Source organism: Hipposideros armiger, unplaced genomic scaffold (genome assembly GCF_001890085.2).
Source record: "Hipposideros armiger isolate ML-2016 unplaced genomic scaffold, ASM189008v1 scaffold_8, whole genome shotgun sequence".
NCBI classification, from domain to species: Eukaryota; Metazoa; Chordata; class Mammalia; order Chiroptera; family Hipposideridae; genus Hipposideros; species Hipposideros armiger.
The window spans coordinates 1,132,311-1,146,154 of NW_017731358.1; the positions used below are offsets into that span (position 1 = coordinate 1,132,311).

Consider the following 13,844-nt stretch of genomic DNA (forward strand, 5'->3'; position numbering starts at 1 on the left):
GTCTATTAACGGATAGTGTGGTATATCCATTCAATGGAATATTATTCAGCAAAACAGAATGAAGTCCTGATAGATGCTATAACATGGATAAACCTTGAAGACATTAGGCTAAGTGAAAGCCAGTCACAAAAGGTCACTTAGTATATGACTCCATTTATATGAAATGTGTAGAATAGGCAAATCTGTATGTAAATTAGATGAGTGGTTGCTTAGGGCTGGGGTAGATGAGACAATCGGGGGCCGATTACTAAAGGGTGCAGGGTTTCTTTCTGGGGTGATAATGTAGAATTGATTGTGGTGATGGTTGCATAACTCTGTACTTATACTAAAAATGGAATAGCAGTGAATTTTCATGGTATATGAATTATCTCAATAACCAAGAGCATGGAAACATATATGCCTACTCTTTTTCTAAAAAGTCTTGTTTTAGCTAGGACACTATTATTAAAGCCAAACCTATTCTAAGTAAGTACATGCTTTGTCCATTCAGTATGAGTTTCTGCCATATGCCTGCACCTGTTCAATCAATGGAACAAAGAATGCTTTCATGTGCCAATGCTTGTTCCTCTATCTTTAATCTGCCTCTACTCTCAGATAAAAAGGAATGGCTGGAAGCAGATTGTTACAGGTGGAGGAACACAACTTTAGAACATCTTCAGCTTTGCCTCTAGGTCCACCTCAGTCTTGATCTGGAATAACTGTTCACCTGATATTTAAATGAAGAATTGGAATACACCTTATTCCTCTCCTGTATGAATCCTTCCTTGGCTTACCCACTGCTTTTGAGAAGACATCCAGAATCCCCACCCAGGCTCTAAGGCCCCGTGGGATCTGGCACTTGCTGACGTCCGTCCCGCAGTGCTCCTTCCTGCTTCAGCGCCCTCCTGCCACTGTTATTTTCTGCACTGCCCTTCTTTGCCACATGGTAGGTGGTAAATAAGTATTTATTAATGCACAAATGTAATTTTTTTATCTCCCAGATACAGCACATTTTCAAATGTATCTTAAATACATATGGTGACTTGAAAGCTTCTTACATGTGAATTCATAGTTCACCTGAACTTGGGGTGGGTCTGTAAACCTTCTGATCTATTTCACGGAATTGTGTATGTGCATTTTTCTACAGAAGGTCCATAACTTCCAGTAGATTTCCAAAAACATCTGACACAAAACAAGGTAATGATCTGAGTTAAGGGAATAACGAGTCTCAGAGAAAAAGGGAGATTGAAGTGAGAGGTTGAAACAGCCCCAGTGTACTCAGTGTATGATCAATGTCTGAGACTGAAAGTGCCTGTAAAAGGTAAACTGCCCTTCTGACTCCTGATGGTTGTAAGTACTAAGGACATCAGGGAGCCCTACGCCTAACATAAAGACTGATTTTATTGCGACTGCCTGCTTTCTCACTCCCTGTGCGTTAGCTATAGACAAACACATGCTTCCCTGTATAGTAGTGGTTCATATTGATGGTGATTTTCAATAGAAGGTCATGCTTTCCAGGGGTTTTTAAAAATTACATATGCCAGCCCCCTATTCCAAGATCTGATATGCCTTCCGCCCTATCAGGGGTGTTTGGATATGTGTGTGAGGCTAAGAATCCCTAATCTAAATGCATTCAAAAGAATCCATCTAAAATCCCAGTCGTTTTAGCAAATTAAAACTGTTTAATGAACGTGGACTGTCCAAATGGCAGTGTATCCACATAAACCAATAAAACATGTTAGCGGCAATTTAATCTTTTCAAAAAAATTCCCAACTTATAAATTAGCATGCATTTGTGTATGTCTACACAAACAAATGTGCATCATTTGTTCCCTCATCTTAAACGCAGCCTTCTACAGGTTTCTGGGGCTCCAAGATGACATGAGTGCGAGCTGGTGCTCCGAGGAGCCCCTCAGTCTTAGACACTGACTGCCCGGGTCCACAGGCAAGGAGCAGCTTCTGTTCTTTCCCAGGCGTACAACGCAGGGGCCATTTCTGTTGCAGCCCAGGTTCACGTGTCCAGGTGCTTGTAGAGTCTACGGCTTTTCTCTTTTTTATTTCTGTTGCCATGTTTTTTCCAGGGCTTCCCAGCCCCGCTCTCAGAGCTAACAGCAGCTGCAGCCACCAGCCCACTCCCAGGCTTGTAGCCCATCACAGCCTGGACTCCTCTGGTCAAAGCTCTCACATTTTCCTAGCAGATGAGAGAAAATATTATTTGAGATAGCAGCAGTCTCCTTTAGAGGATATGCACAGTATATTTATGGAGAACGCCAAGATAGTGGACTTCTGTCTCTCTCACTGGTCCTCTTTTCTCCCAATTACTTAAATGATAAGTTTCTGCACTCTGTCTTCAGTTCATTCTCTTTTTCCTCAACTTTGCTTAATCCCATAGCTTCAAATACTATCTATAACTAGACTCATAATACTAGCTAATTTCTGAAAATCTCTATTTTGATATCAAAATTCAACCCGCCTCAATCTAAATTTAGTTAGAAATGGACTCTCCATTCTTTATTTCGGTGGGTGGTATAAGAATCTGCCCAGCTGCCAAGGCAGCACTCTCTGTCTTTCTCATAACCACATACAGCCAGCCACTAAGTTCTGCTGATTCCAGTCTCCAGAATTTTGTTCATCTATCCCCTCTCTCCCCAGTCAACCCCCCACTGCTCTACCCCTGGTGTTCATTAGCTGTCACTGAACCACTGCAGGACTCCTCTAACGTGAGTTCTCTATGACGGCTCCTTGTAGACCAGGGAAGTCAAGTTCAGTTTCCTTCACAAGGCCACCTACAACACGGGCTCTTTAATGATAAACCCCACACTCCCGTATCTTTATGCCTTTGTTCATGCTACTCCTTCTGCCTGGAAATCTGGTGCTCACCACTCCTTCCAACTGGCACATTTTTTTTTTGGTCCCTCAAAGTCCAGCTTAAATATCACTTTCTCTCTAGCTTTTTTACTTACCCACTCTGCTCCCAGCCCCAAGATGAACTACTCCACAATCTGTGTTCACAACGTACTTGACTTATACCTCTGTCTGAGAGCTAACATGTCATGTTATCTGTTAACCTGCCTGTCTCCCCTTTGCTAGAATGAGCTTATAACAATAATTGTGTCTGACTCATTTTGACATCCCAGGTCCTGGAATAGTAGCTGACACATAGTAAGTGCTCAAAAAAGTTTTTGTAAACTTGTGATTTCATTTAAGTAAAACAAAACAACTAAACAAATCTTAAATTTACTTAGTAGAAAAAAAATTAATCCAATGTTTTATAAGTATAAAGCAGTATCTCATGATCTTAAAATAGTAAACTATTACCCTAGAGACTAAAGCTTAAATACAAGATTAAAATTATAAGTTTTCAGCTTTCTTGTTCATGACCTTTAGAGACGTTTTATAAACACTTAAAACTTCAAATTAAATACCCTGTATAACAGTAGGAAGCCCAAGAAAGAGCTTGTAATCTTTCTGCCTGTTGGTAAATTTTCTTCTAAATATTGGGAAACTTGAAAATAATTCACAATCTAAGTTCCAGCCTGGCTTTGACATTTAAAACAAGTGTCCTTGGGTAAGTCACTTGGCCGCCTTGAGCCTCAATGTCCTCAGCGGTAAAATGGGGATAACAATATCTGCGTGGCACGCCTCACCCAGATCACTGTGTGAGGCACAAGAATAAGGCACCATATAAATACAGAAAAATCATTCTCTGGATACACCTGACCCCTGCACCTCCCCCCCTTTTCTTTGGTTATAGTCACAAAATCATTTTAAAATATATTAAGTACAATTATATGATTTAACTGTTCTGCACATAAGTTTGTTCATTAAAACGCTATATACAATTGTACCTGTGATATATCAGATGGGTACTAGACTTATCAGGGTGATCACGTTGTAAGTGATATAAATGTCTAATCACTGTGTTGTACATCTGAAACTAATACTGTATGTCAACTATAACTAAAAAACAAAACAAAAAATTTTAAATTGCACCTTTGTAAACAACTAAAGTTATTAAAAATGTGTTGGCTCAGAAAAAATCCACAAAATGGGAGAACATATTTGTAAAAAATAAATATGATAAAGGCTCCTATCCAGAATATCTCAAGAACTCTTACATCTCAACTTTAATAGGCAATCCTCCAAAGGAGAGATAGTCATGTGCCAACGAGCGCATGAAAAGATGCTCAACATCACTAGTCATTACAGAAACACAACTCAAAATCATGAGGTACCGTTTCACACATACTAGGGTGGCTAAAATTAAAAAGACAGAAAGTAAGTATTGGCAAATTACAACCCTCATACATGCTGGTGGGAATGTAAAATGGTGCGGCCACTTTGAAAAGTTAAACATGGAGATACCATATGACCCAACAATTCCACTCCTACCAACATACCCAAAAGAACAGAAAATATATATCCACAAAAACTTGCATATGAATGTCCACAGCATTCTTCATAGGAGACAAAAAGTGGAAATAACCCAAATGTTAACTGATACATAAACAAAATGTGCTCTATCCATTCAATGAAATATTGTCCAATAACAAAAAGGAATAAAGCACTGATACATGGATGAACCTTGACGTCATCATGCCAAGGTAAAGAAGCCAGTCACAAAAGACCACATAGTGTATGATTCCACTTATACAAAATGTCCAGAATAGGCAACTCTATAGAGAAAGTAAATTAGTGGTTGGCAGGGGCTAGGGGAGAGGGAGATGGGGAGTGACTGCTAATGGGTACAAAGTTTCTTTGTGGAGTGATAAAAATGTTCTAAAATTAGATAGTGGTTGTGGTTACACAACTCTGTGACCATAATATAAACTACTGAATTGTATATTTTAAAAGGGTGAATTTTATGATGTGTGAATTGTATTCCAATAAAACTGTTATACAAAATGTGTTGGATGAGAAATTAAGAAAAACTTTAAAACTTACTTGATGAAAAAAAGTTTTGTCAACTATATTTTCAATCTGTTTTGCTTTTTTATTTCCACCTGACTGAAGTTTTATTCCGCCACCATTCCATTTGTTCTCTAGCAGTCGCTGGTGTTGATATTGAAAGGTCACGGGATCTCTTCCAGGAGGAGGATGACAGTACAGGAGTTTCCCCTATAAAGACAGCATGAACGATTACAGCACTTCCTAAGTGCCATCTGTGTTATCCTAGGAGAAAGAAAAAGTCCTCAGCTAAGGCACTGCCAGCCAGACACACTCTGGCAGAGCTTTCTGCCTTCCCATTAAGTTAGCTGAGTTGAGTTTTGGTCAACTGCAATCAGAGTCCTAACTGAAACTCATGATGCTCCTTAGTGTTCCAGAGGCCTAGCTCTTCCCATAGCTCCCAGTCTAGAATAAGTCTTTCTTCTCTGTACTTTTTACTCGTTTGCATTTCTAGTAAAGTATTCTTCAGTACACTTGTATGATTTATACTTATGATGAATACTTTCCAAAGTGAAAACCAGGACACAACTGGATACTATGTATGAACTCATGGGGATACTGGGCTAGTTGCAGTTGTTCACTGGTGCAGATTTTCCTCTTTCCACCACAAACACTCTAAAAACTGTGATTGTTTTTAACTCATCTTCCCATCCTCCACAGTTTTATAAATTTTAAATGAATAACTTATTCATATACATATTCTACTGATGACTTTCTTCCTCAATTGAAGGCAAGAGAATATGGCTATCCACTTTTGTTTCTATGCTCTAAGAGCCCTGCTGATGTGGTATTGAGAAGAGGAGGGAATAAAGCCAAATCCTCAAACCAGTCATTACTAGGGCCCTGTCATGCTTATTTGTGGAATTAAGCTTAATACATAAAAATTATTGGGGGTTAATTACGCGCCAGGCACTGAGCTCAGTGGTGTGTGTGGTGTATATCTCCACACACGTACATTGTCCTTTATGTTCCATAATAATCTCATGAGATAGGTACTATTAACTCCTATTTTATTGATGAGGAAAACCTAAAACTTAGCATGTTTTCATATGTAATATGAGAACAATAACCTCACAGACTTGTTATGTACTTTTAATGAGACAATACATGTAAAACATTTAGAGCTATTCCTAGCAGGGCTAGCTTTGAATAAATGTTAACTATTGTTACTAGATAAGTGTAGGGAGAAACTCATATAAACAGCTATGATCCATGAAAGGTTGTGCTGTAGGAGATGGAACCAGAGACATAAATTTATCACTTTCATTGACAAGTATTCAGAGATTTTCATCTCTTTCATATTATGTCAGTCACTTCTCTGATTTATATGATGCTAGCTCCCCTGGATCAAGAATATAACTCCAGTTAAAACACAGTCTCAAGGAGAAAACATCTTTATAACCTAACAGGTTGCTGTTTTCTAAAAACAGACTGTGAAGAAGCCTTGCTTATTCCAGAGCAACCAGAAGCAGGTTTCCCTTACACTGACATAGTCCTTCAGGATGTAGCGCGCAGATCGAGGTTGGTCTGGCTGCCCATGCGCCGTCATGAATCCTCTCATACCTGTGAGGAGAAATAAATTTTGCAAAACCTAAGTTAGAAGACAGAACACTACAACAAAGACAACTGAAGTGATGGAAATTTAGTCCTTTCCTTTATTACACTAACTATGCATTCTTACTCTTTATCTTTAAGAAAATCAATTATCATTGTAGAAAATATTTTGATTAGCATTATAAAAACATTTGATAATCCAGGAGAAGAGACCATACTGTTATATCCGATATCCCAACACACTGTGACAGACACATTCAACTTCTCTCTACTCCACGTACTTCTTCCGCCTCAGTTTTAAACATTGATTCAAAGAGGATTACAGAATATTATGTTAATAGTATTAGCAAAACCAAAAACAACAGAGCACATTTTCTTCATCTATATATACATATAGCTCCACACTTTTCCCAGTTTCCCAAACATACAACAAAGATCCCTTTACGAGAACTCAATTAGATGGGCGTAGCAGAGAGCAGAGGATAAGAATCCAGGGTTTGAAAGACAGGTTGGGTTCAGAACTCAGCTCCCTCACATACTACCTGTGTGTTGGCTCTTTCAATTTAGAAGAAAATAGTTAGAACCCTAGTTTATACCATACACAAAAGTACATTTAGGTAGATTAAAAATCTAAAGGTTTAAAAAAAACACCAAAACGGTTTTACAGGAATATAGTTTTATCCTTTTGGGATAGGGAAAGCCATCCCAAGTAAAAAACAAAATCCAATCAAGCCAAAAAAGAAAGGAAAAAAAAGTCTATTAAAATTGTTAACTTCTATAGGGCTAAAGAAGCCATAAACATTGGGAAAAGCATTTGTGGCATGTGTAACAAAGAAGTCCTATAAACTAAGACAAAACAATGCATAGAAAAAGGTGATTCCTAGAAGAAATATAAATGACTAACACATGTAGACAGATGCTCAATTTCACTAGTATTTAAAGAAATACAAATTAAATTGAAAATTATTTAGCAACATCTTTTGAAATTAACTGTTAGAAAGTATTCTTTATGGACTTGTACAACAGATGGCGATCTTAGAAACTGTACATGTGTGGTCATCCAGTTTTACAAACCAGCCTTTTCCTCCCTCTGATTTTATCAGACAGAATTAGATGAAAAATCTTGAAAGACTCTCATTACTTTCAGTTTTATCTGGAAGTCAAATCAGATGGGAAGTCTGGTGAAAGTCCACCTCTCCCTGTCTTTCAGGCCAGCGTACTGGAGAGAGGTTTGGGTTAGGAATCTGGGTTCTCTTCCAGGCTACACCACTGACCAGACACCACCACGGGCAAGTCAGTTCATACCTGATTTCAGATTACGTGTCTTAAGAAGGGGGAGGAAAAGTGGGGTGATCTTTAAGGTCTCCTCTAGTTCTATGGCTTTGTGCCTATACCAGCCTTACCACAAGTGCTTAGTATTTATCCTCTTTCAAGTCTCTCAACTAAGGTAAGTTCAAGGTCTGATTTAAGCATCGTTCCTATCAAATCACCTTTCTCTGCCAATAAATACTCAAACCGGGCTCCTTCCCAGCTGGTGACAATTCTTTGAAAGGCAAGTCACACATGCACAGAAATGTTTCTAACATTGCTATTTCTTTAGGTAGACACAGGTTTCCCCAGATCACCTTTAAAGTTTGTATTTAATGTAAGTATATCACAATCAACTAGAGAAATGATAGGCTAAGATAACTCCCATGTAGAACCGGGGTAAAACATGGAAGCGAGAGAGCTGTGGACTCATTTTAACGTCAAGCAAGGCTTACGAGGGACTGATGGAAGGGGACGGGAACATTTTGTGTCCCTTTCCTAACCAAGCTCTGCCCTGTCGGAATCTGAGGACCTTCCCTTCTGATACTCTCCTCGTAACTCTCTTATCCTGCTCTGATAAGCATACTCATTTTCTTCCCAATATCCCTTTTCTTCCCTGCTTGGGAGAAGACTCCAGAAAAAGCCAATATAGCATCAGATCAGAATCCCTGTGTCTACACTTGGGTACCATCAAAGCAGTGAATGTCTTAAGGACTTTTTCTTTAGAAGCCTGTGATAGCTGATGCAGGCCCCGTGCTCCCTATGGGAGCTTTCACCACTGCCACATCTAGGCCTCCGACAGGGAAAGGGCCTGAGACCAGGAGAGCACGGGAAGACGTGTCTCCCCAGGCATTCACTTCAGAGACGCAGGTTAGGAAGGGCAGACCTGGGGAAGGGGCAAGGGATATAAAGCACCTCCTGCTAACTCTAAAAGGCACTTAACACACTGAAGAAAAATAGTACTCAGGTAGCGCTCCGCTCTCCCTCCTTTACTGTTGGACCCTGAAACCACCACCAAATCAGCTACCTGAAGCCCACTTTATAGGCAAGGCCAACAGAGAAAACAAAGATGTCAACCCTGGAACATGGCATGACAAATGCTTAAGAAACATTCTGAATCTGTTATCTTTGCAGAGGAATATTTCTCTCATTAAGTGTATTGTTATTTTTTGTTCATGTTTTAAAATAAATCACAACTCACATCCATAAGCTGTCAACAGTTCTTCTGATGTTGGAGGTCGACTGGGATCTTCGTCCTCTCTAGGCTTTATGATATCAATGCCATAGGTAGCTTCGAAAACATGTCTCGGAATATTCTGGCAAATGTAATCTCGTCAAGGAATCCATTCCCGTGAACTGACCTCCTCCTTCCCATGGTGTCTGACACGTGCTTGTGAGAATAAGGTACTTCAACACTTCCATGGCAAAAAACCTTCTCACCTCTCCAAGAGAACTAGTTATTATTAATTTAAAAATACTTTTCTCTTTTAAACAAAGCCTTAGGCACCATCACTTCCAAATGAATTCTTTTAAAATAACTATTAAAATATCATCTTTGAAATACATCTTAAAGATGATACATTTTAACCTAAATAAACATCAGTTTGTGAGATGATCCTAATTCTGACTCAAAGCGCAGTGTGTTTCTAATCCTATGACCATGCAAGGAGAGGTTTTTTTCCCCTTAAGCCATTATACCATCCCATCTTGTACCAGTTATTCATGTACATGCCCCATATCCCCTGAAAGGGCAGGGTCCATGCCTGATTCACGCCTGTATCCTCCACAGAACGCAACCTCATCTGGTTTGCAATCAGTGTTCTGAGACTCATCCAGGCTGCTATCGGTAGATTTAGTGCGTTCTTTTAAACAACTGTATTCTATTTCGCCATACATTTTACTTGTCCTAGTAAATGAATTCTTACTCATTATTCCTTAGAGAAAACAATTTGAGGTAAACAAAAAGATGTGGCCTTACGTGTTGTCATTAAGGGCCGTGTCAAGAATCGGCAGGGCTTGGGATCTTACCCTACTTTTACAAACTGGCAAGTAATTGTGCCATTTCACGGTGCCTCGTGTCGCTTGCCAGCACCCATGAAACAGTAACAGACGAACATGTTCGTTTGTAAGTAGGGTTTAATCTTAGACGCTGCAGTTCTTAAAAGATCTAACATTTTTCATGCCAGATACTATCCTAGTTGCTTCACATAAGTGAATTCCTTATGTTGCTGAGAGGCAGCCAAATTCCGAATATGTCCTTACTCGCTGTGAGATCTCAGGCATATTATTTAACTTCCATATGCTTCAGTATCCTCAAGTTTGAAGAAATGGGAACAACAGCAGTACCCAACTCAAAAGTTTTGAGAATTAAATGATATTAGTTGGTAAGTATTTAGCAAAGTACAGAGCAAGCATTCAATACATGTTAGCCATAATGATTAAATTCTCATAGTTGACTGTGAGGTAGCTACTGTCACCCTCATTTTATAAAAAAAGAAAGTCCCTGCAAGGTTAAGCAAGTTTTCCAAGATCACTCAAATAGTCAAATGGTATCAGGGTTCAAACAGGTTTGCATCTGGGCTGAGGTCCCGGCCTGGGCTCTTCCACGTGTACCAGGCTGTCCCACTGCACTCGGGACATGAGGTTCCAATTCTGAAGTCACTGTGTAAACTTGGGCAGACCCAGACCACTAATAATAAGTATCTTAGATTTTTCATTCTCAGGTATTAACCCTGAATACATCAAATGCAAGGCAATGTCCAAAACAAACCTGAAGCCCTAACCTACCCGAAACAACCAGAATCTTTGCAAAGCAAAAAAGATATTAGTGACATAGGTGGGACATAATCTCTCATCTGGTCAATTGGGAGGATTCCATTGCAAGTCATCTCGGCCTTGGTAGAGACAAAGGATGGCATCACCAGGCCTGGGCAGTCACATAAGCAGAGGCCAGGTTCCACAAAGAGAGTCTGAAAAACAAGTAAGGTTTATGCTGGGCACAGGAAGGGACAGGGGAGCAGCACACGAGTTGTGAAAAACTTCAAAAATATCCAAAGGGAGGAACTGGCTGAAAAGGAAAGAGAGGCCAATGCTGCAGAAATAAATACCTGAAAATGCTTGGTGTGACCAGGTGTGGCAGACACAGATACTTTCTTGTTGCCCATGATGGTGTTGATAGTTGAACTCTTACCAACATTTGGGTAGCCTACCTAGAAAAGACTCAGAAATTCAGAAATTACTAAACAGTCTAAGAGAACATCTGTCAAAGATCCAATTATATAAATAGTGGCAACATTAGCCTAAGTGTCTGGCTGCTTCAGGAAATTTGAAACAGATGCTGTTTGTTGTCAGACATTCCCCCGCTGCAGTGTGGGCGCATTTACTCAGACTCATCTCCAGGGATGAACAGTCAAGCTAAGTACATTTTATATCTATAGGTATTGCTCTAACAGCAGATGCTATGGTAAAACTCACCACCTTGTTCCCAGCTCTGCCCACCTACCCACCTCCAGGCATTTCACTGTTTCTATTCATCTTCCACACTGTGGGTGAAGCTGAGCATCACAGATACTCTCATCATCACAACATACAATTATTTTTAATTTTTAATAACATTAGCAAGTTTCTGTCTTGCTGGCTAAAAATTTTAAATGGAAGAATGAAATGATGTGTGTAAGCAAGCTATTAAAATTCTTCAATTACTCTTGGGTTCTGGGTGAGACAATATCCATTTTTTCACCTCTGCCTCTCCCCCAATAAATCTGAAATGTCATGTTGCCTCAGATCAAGTAGAATCATATAAAGGAATAAAAGAAGTTCTCAAATAAAATGACAAGCCAACTTTTGGCTCATATCATGCCACACTTGTTCTATGATTTTCCTCAGGCTTTCCCCCAGGCCTCCAAATCCAATTTCCTCTCTTACATGGTTCCAAGAATCCTCCATCAAGGTGACTAGAAGGTTATAAAATACCTACTGCACTGAATACAAAATCCCAAACTTTCCACCTCTATTATAAGACTCATAATGGACATACCTTCACCATTCCAGTCTTATCCATCGCCATTCATCACACTTCAGCCACACTCAATCACTTGCCCTTCCACAAACACACTTTTCCATTCTCAGGGCTTTGCTTAAACATTTACGTTTTGTCTCTCCGGAATGACCTTCCATTGTCACTTGTCAAAATCTTTATCTTAAAGATTTCAGGTAACTGCTTATTAATTTCAGTATTCTCGTAATGTTTTGTTTACAGCATGATTAACATAATATATTATTATATGTTTAAATGTTATTTGTTGGAGGTCTTTGTTGCTGTCATCCTCCCTGTAAGCTGCCATCAGGTTCCCTCATATACACTCCTATAGGGTAGTGAACTTCCCTCTAATTCTCATCACATTTGGAATTACAAGATCAACGGGGGTGGGTGGGACTGTGTCTGTCTTGTCTACCGATTCATTGCTAGGGCCCATCAGGATGCCTGGCATGTGGCAAATGATTAATAAACATCTGTAGAATGAGGAAGCTAACTTATTCTAAGGATTTCTAGAATAAGAAACTCAGAAAGTAAGGGAGGCTGTTTAGCATTTCCATAAACATGAGAAAGAAAGTAATTTATAGGGAAGTTAGGCTTTCTGGTACATGTGGATAAGAAATGTTTAGCCCTAACAGAGAGAAATGAAGCCTTAAAGCTGAGAGGAATTAAGCACCTTTCCCAACGTCCACAGCAAGTTAGTCCCACTGTCGCCCACTGCAGAACCAGGAATTACACCTAGGTCTGCCTCGCTCCAGACACAACTCTCTTGACCAGTGCACTGAAATAAAATGTCTTAAGGAAGCTTTTCTTTTTTGGAGGTGGGGGAGGGAGGACAAAACTAATTAGGATTAGCTATGCTTGGCATGTAATTTACGAGCTGGAAGACTTTGCCATGATTTGCTTTCCTCCAATGTTTTGTTCTCCTGGATAAACACCTTCTCTGACATTTTACATTTCCTTAGCCAAAGCTGTGGCCACCTCGAATCATACTATATACCCTTGGGGTTTGGGCACTTTTCATAGCCACATTGAAGTTAGGGTATAAGTAGTTAGGGATGTGATCTCTTTCCCTTATTTGTAGTGTTTATGCAACTAAAGCATTTGTTGTATTTTCTCCGGCCCAAGATGCTGGGGTTCTCCCTAATCTACTTCTGGAACATTCAGAGTGTAAGTTGGCAAGGATCACAGTATGCCAAAAGTCTCTCTTACCTAAAAAGCCTATCTTACATAAAGGTAAGAACATTAGACTAGAAGTCTAAAGACAACCCAGTATCTCTTGGTCAGTCACATGAGGTAGGGCTGAGCAAGGAGGCTGGAGATCATAAAAACAGGGGTGTAACCAATACAAGCCTCGCGAAAGTTCACTCTTCTAGTTGGGCTCTGCCTGTCACACTGCCTATTCCCACAATGCCAGTGGGCAACAAGACAGGAATTAATGCTCCCTATCATGCCAGAAACCAGATGTCTCTGGGGTTCCAGTGCAGCTACCAAAGGATGGGGAATAAAGACCCTCATGTGGCTAACAACTTTATAACACATTTCATCTTACCAGTCCAACAGTAAGGTGCTGATCTTTCACCTTCTTCCCAGTGTGCAGCTGCTTAAAGATCTCTAGTAATTCCTGCTTCGAAACCAGGTGACTAAAATTCCGTGTCTGCCTTTTCTGCGGGGTTTTCCTGCCATCGGCCTCAGAATCCACAGCACAGCTTTCCTTCCAGGCAGGGTTGCTGTCCTCTTCTGAACATGTCTGCCAATCTTCCTCCTCCTCCTCCTGACAGTCCTCATACTCACTGTCATCTTCATCACTAGTGACGACTTCACTGAGTGAGAGGGGATCCCTGGCTAGGTGTTCAGTGTCACCGTGTGGAATTTCAGCCTCATGGCCACTGGAGCTTTCGAAGTCAGTTGTGTCAGCTTCTTCAGCATCTCTGTTTGCTTGTTCCTGATGAAATAATAGAAACCACAAAAGTTCAGAAGTGTGAAACAACTGCCCTTTTCACTGTAGTGAAAATTCTCA

At 40.0% G+C, this 13,844-nt stretch overlaps 1 protein-coding gene across 1 annotated transcript in view; it reads right to left on the minus strand.

Annotated features, from left to right (window-relative positions):
• Positions 1 to 1,641: 1,641 nt before the first annotated feature.
• Positions 1,642 to 13,844, minus strand: part of LSG1 (large 60S subunit nuclear export GTPase 1) — a 28,662-nt gene continuing 16,459 nt past the window's right edge. The window contains exons 8-14 of the mRNA XM_019651257.1: positions 13,377 to 13,769; positions 10,896 to 10,997; positions 10,614 to 10,757; positions 8,990 to 9,113; positions 6,410 to 6,489; positions 4,924 to 5,097; positions 1,642 to 2,170 (exon numbers count right to left, since the gene is read on the minus strand). Coding sequence (XP_019506802.1) covers positions 1,991 to 2,170; positions 4,924 to 5,097; positions 6,410 to 6,489; positions 8,990 to 9,113; positions 10,614 to 10,757; positions 10,896 to 10,997; positions 13,377 to 13,769 — 1,197 coding nt within the window. The 3' untranslated portion in view covers positions 1,642 to 1,990. The remainder of the gene's footprint in view (positions 2,171 to 4,923; positions 5,098 to 6,409; positions 6,490 to 8,989; positions 9,114 to 10,613; positions 10,758 to 10,895; positions 10,998 to 13,376; positions 13,770 to 13,844) is intronic.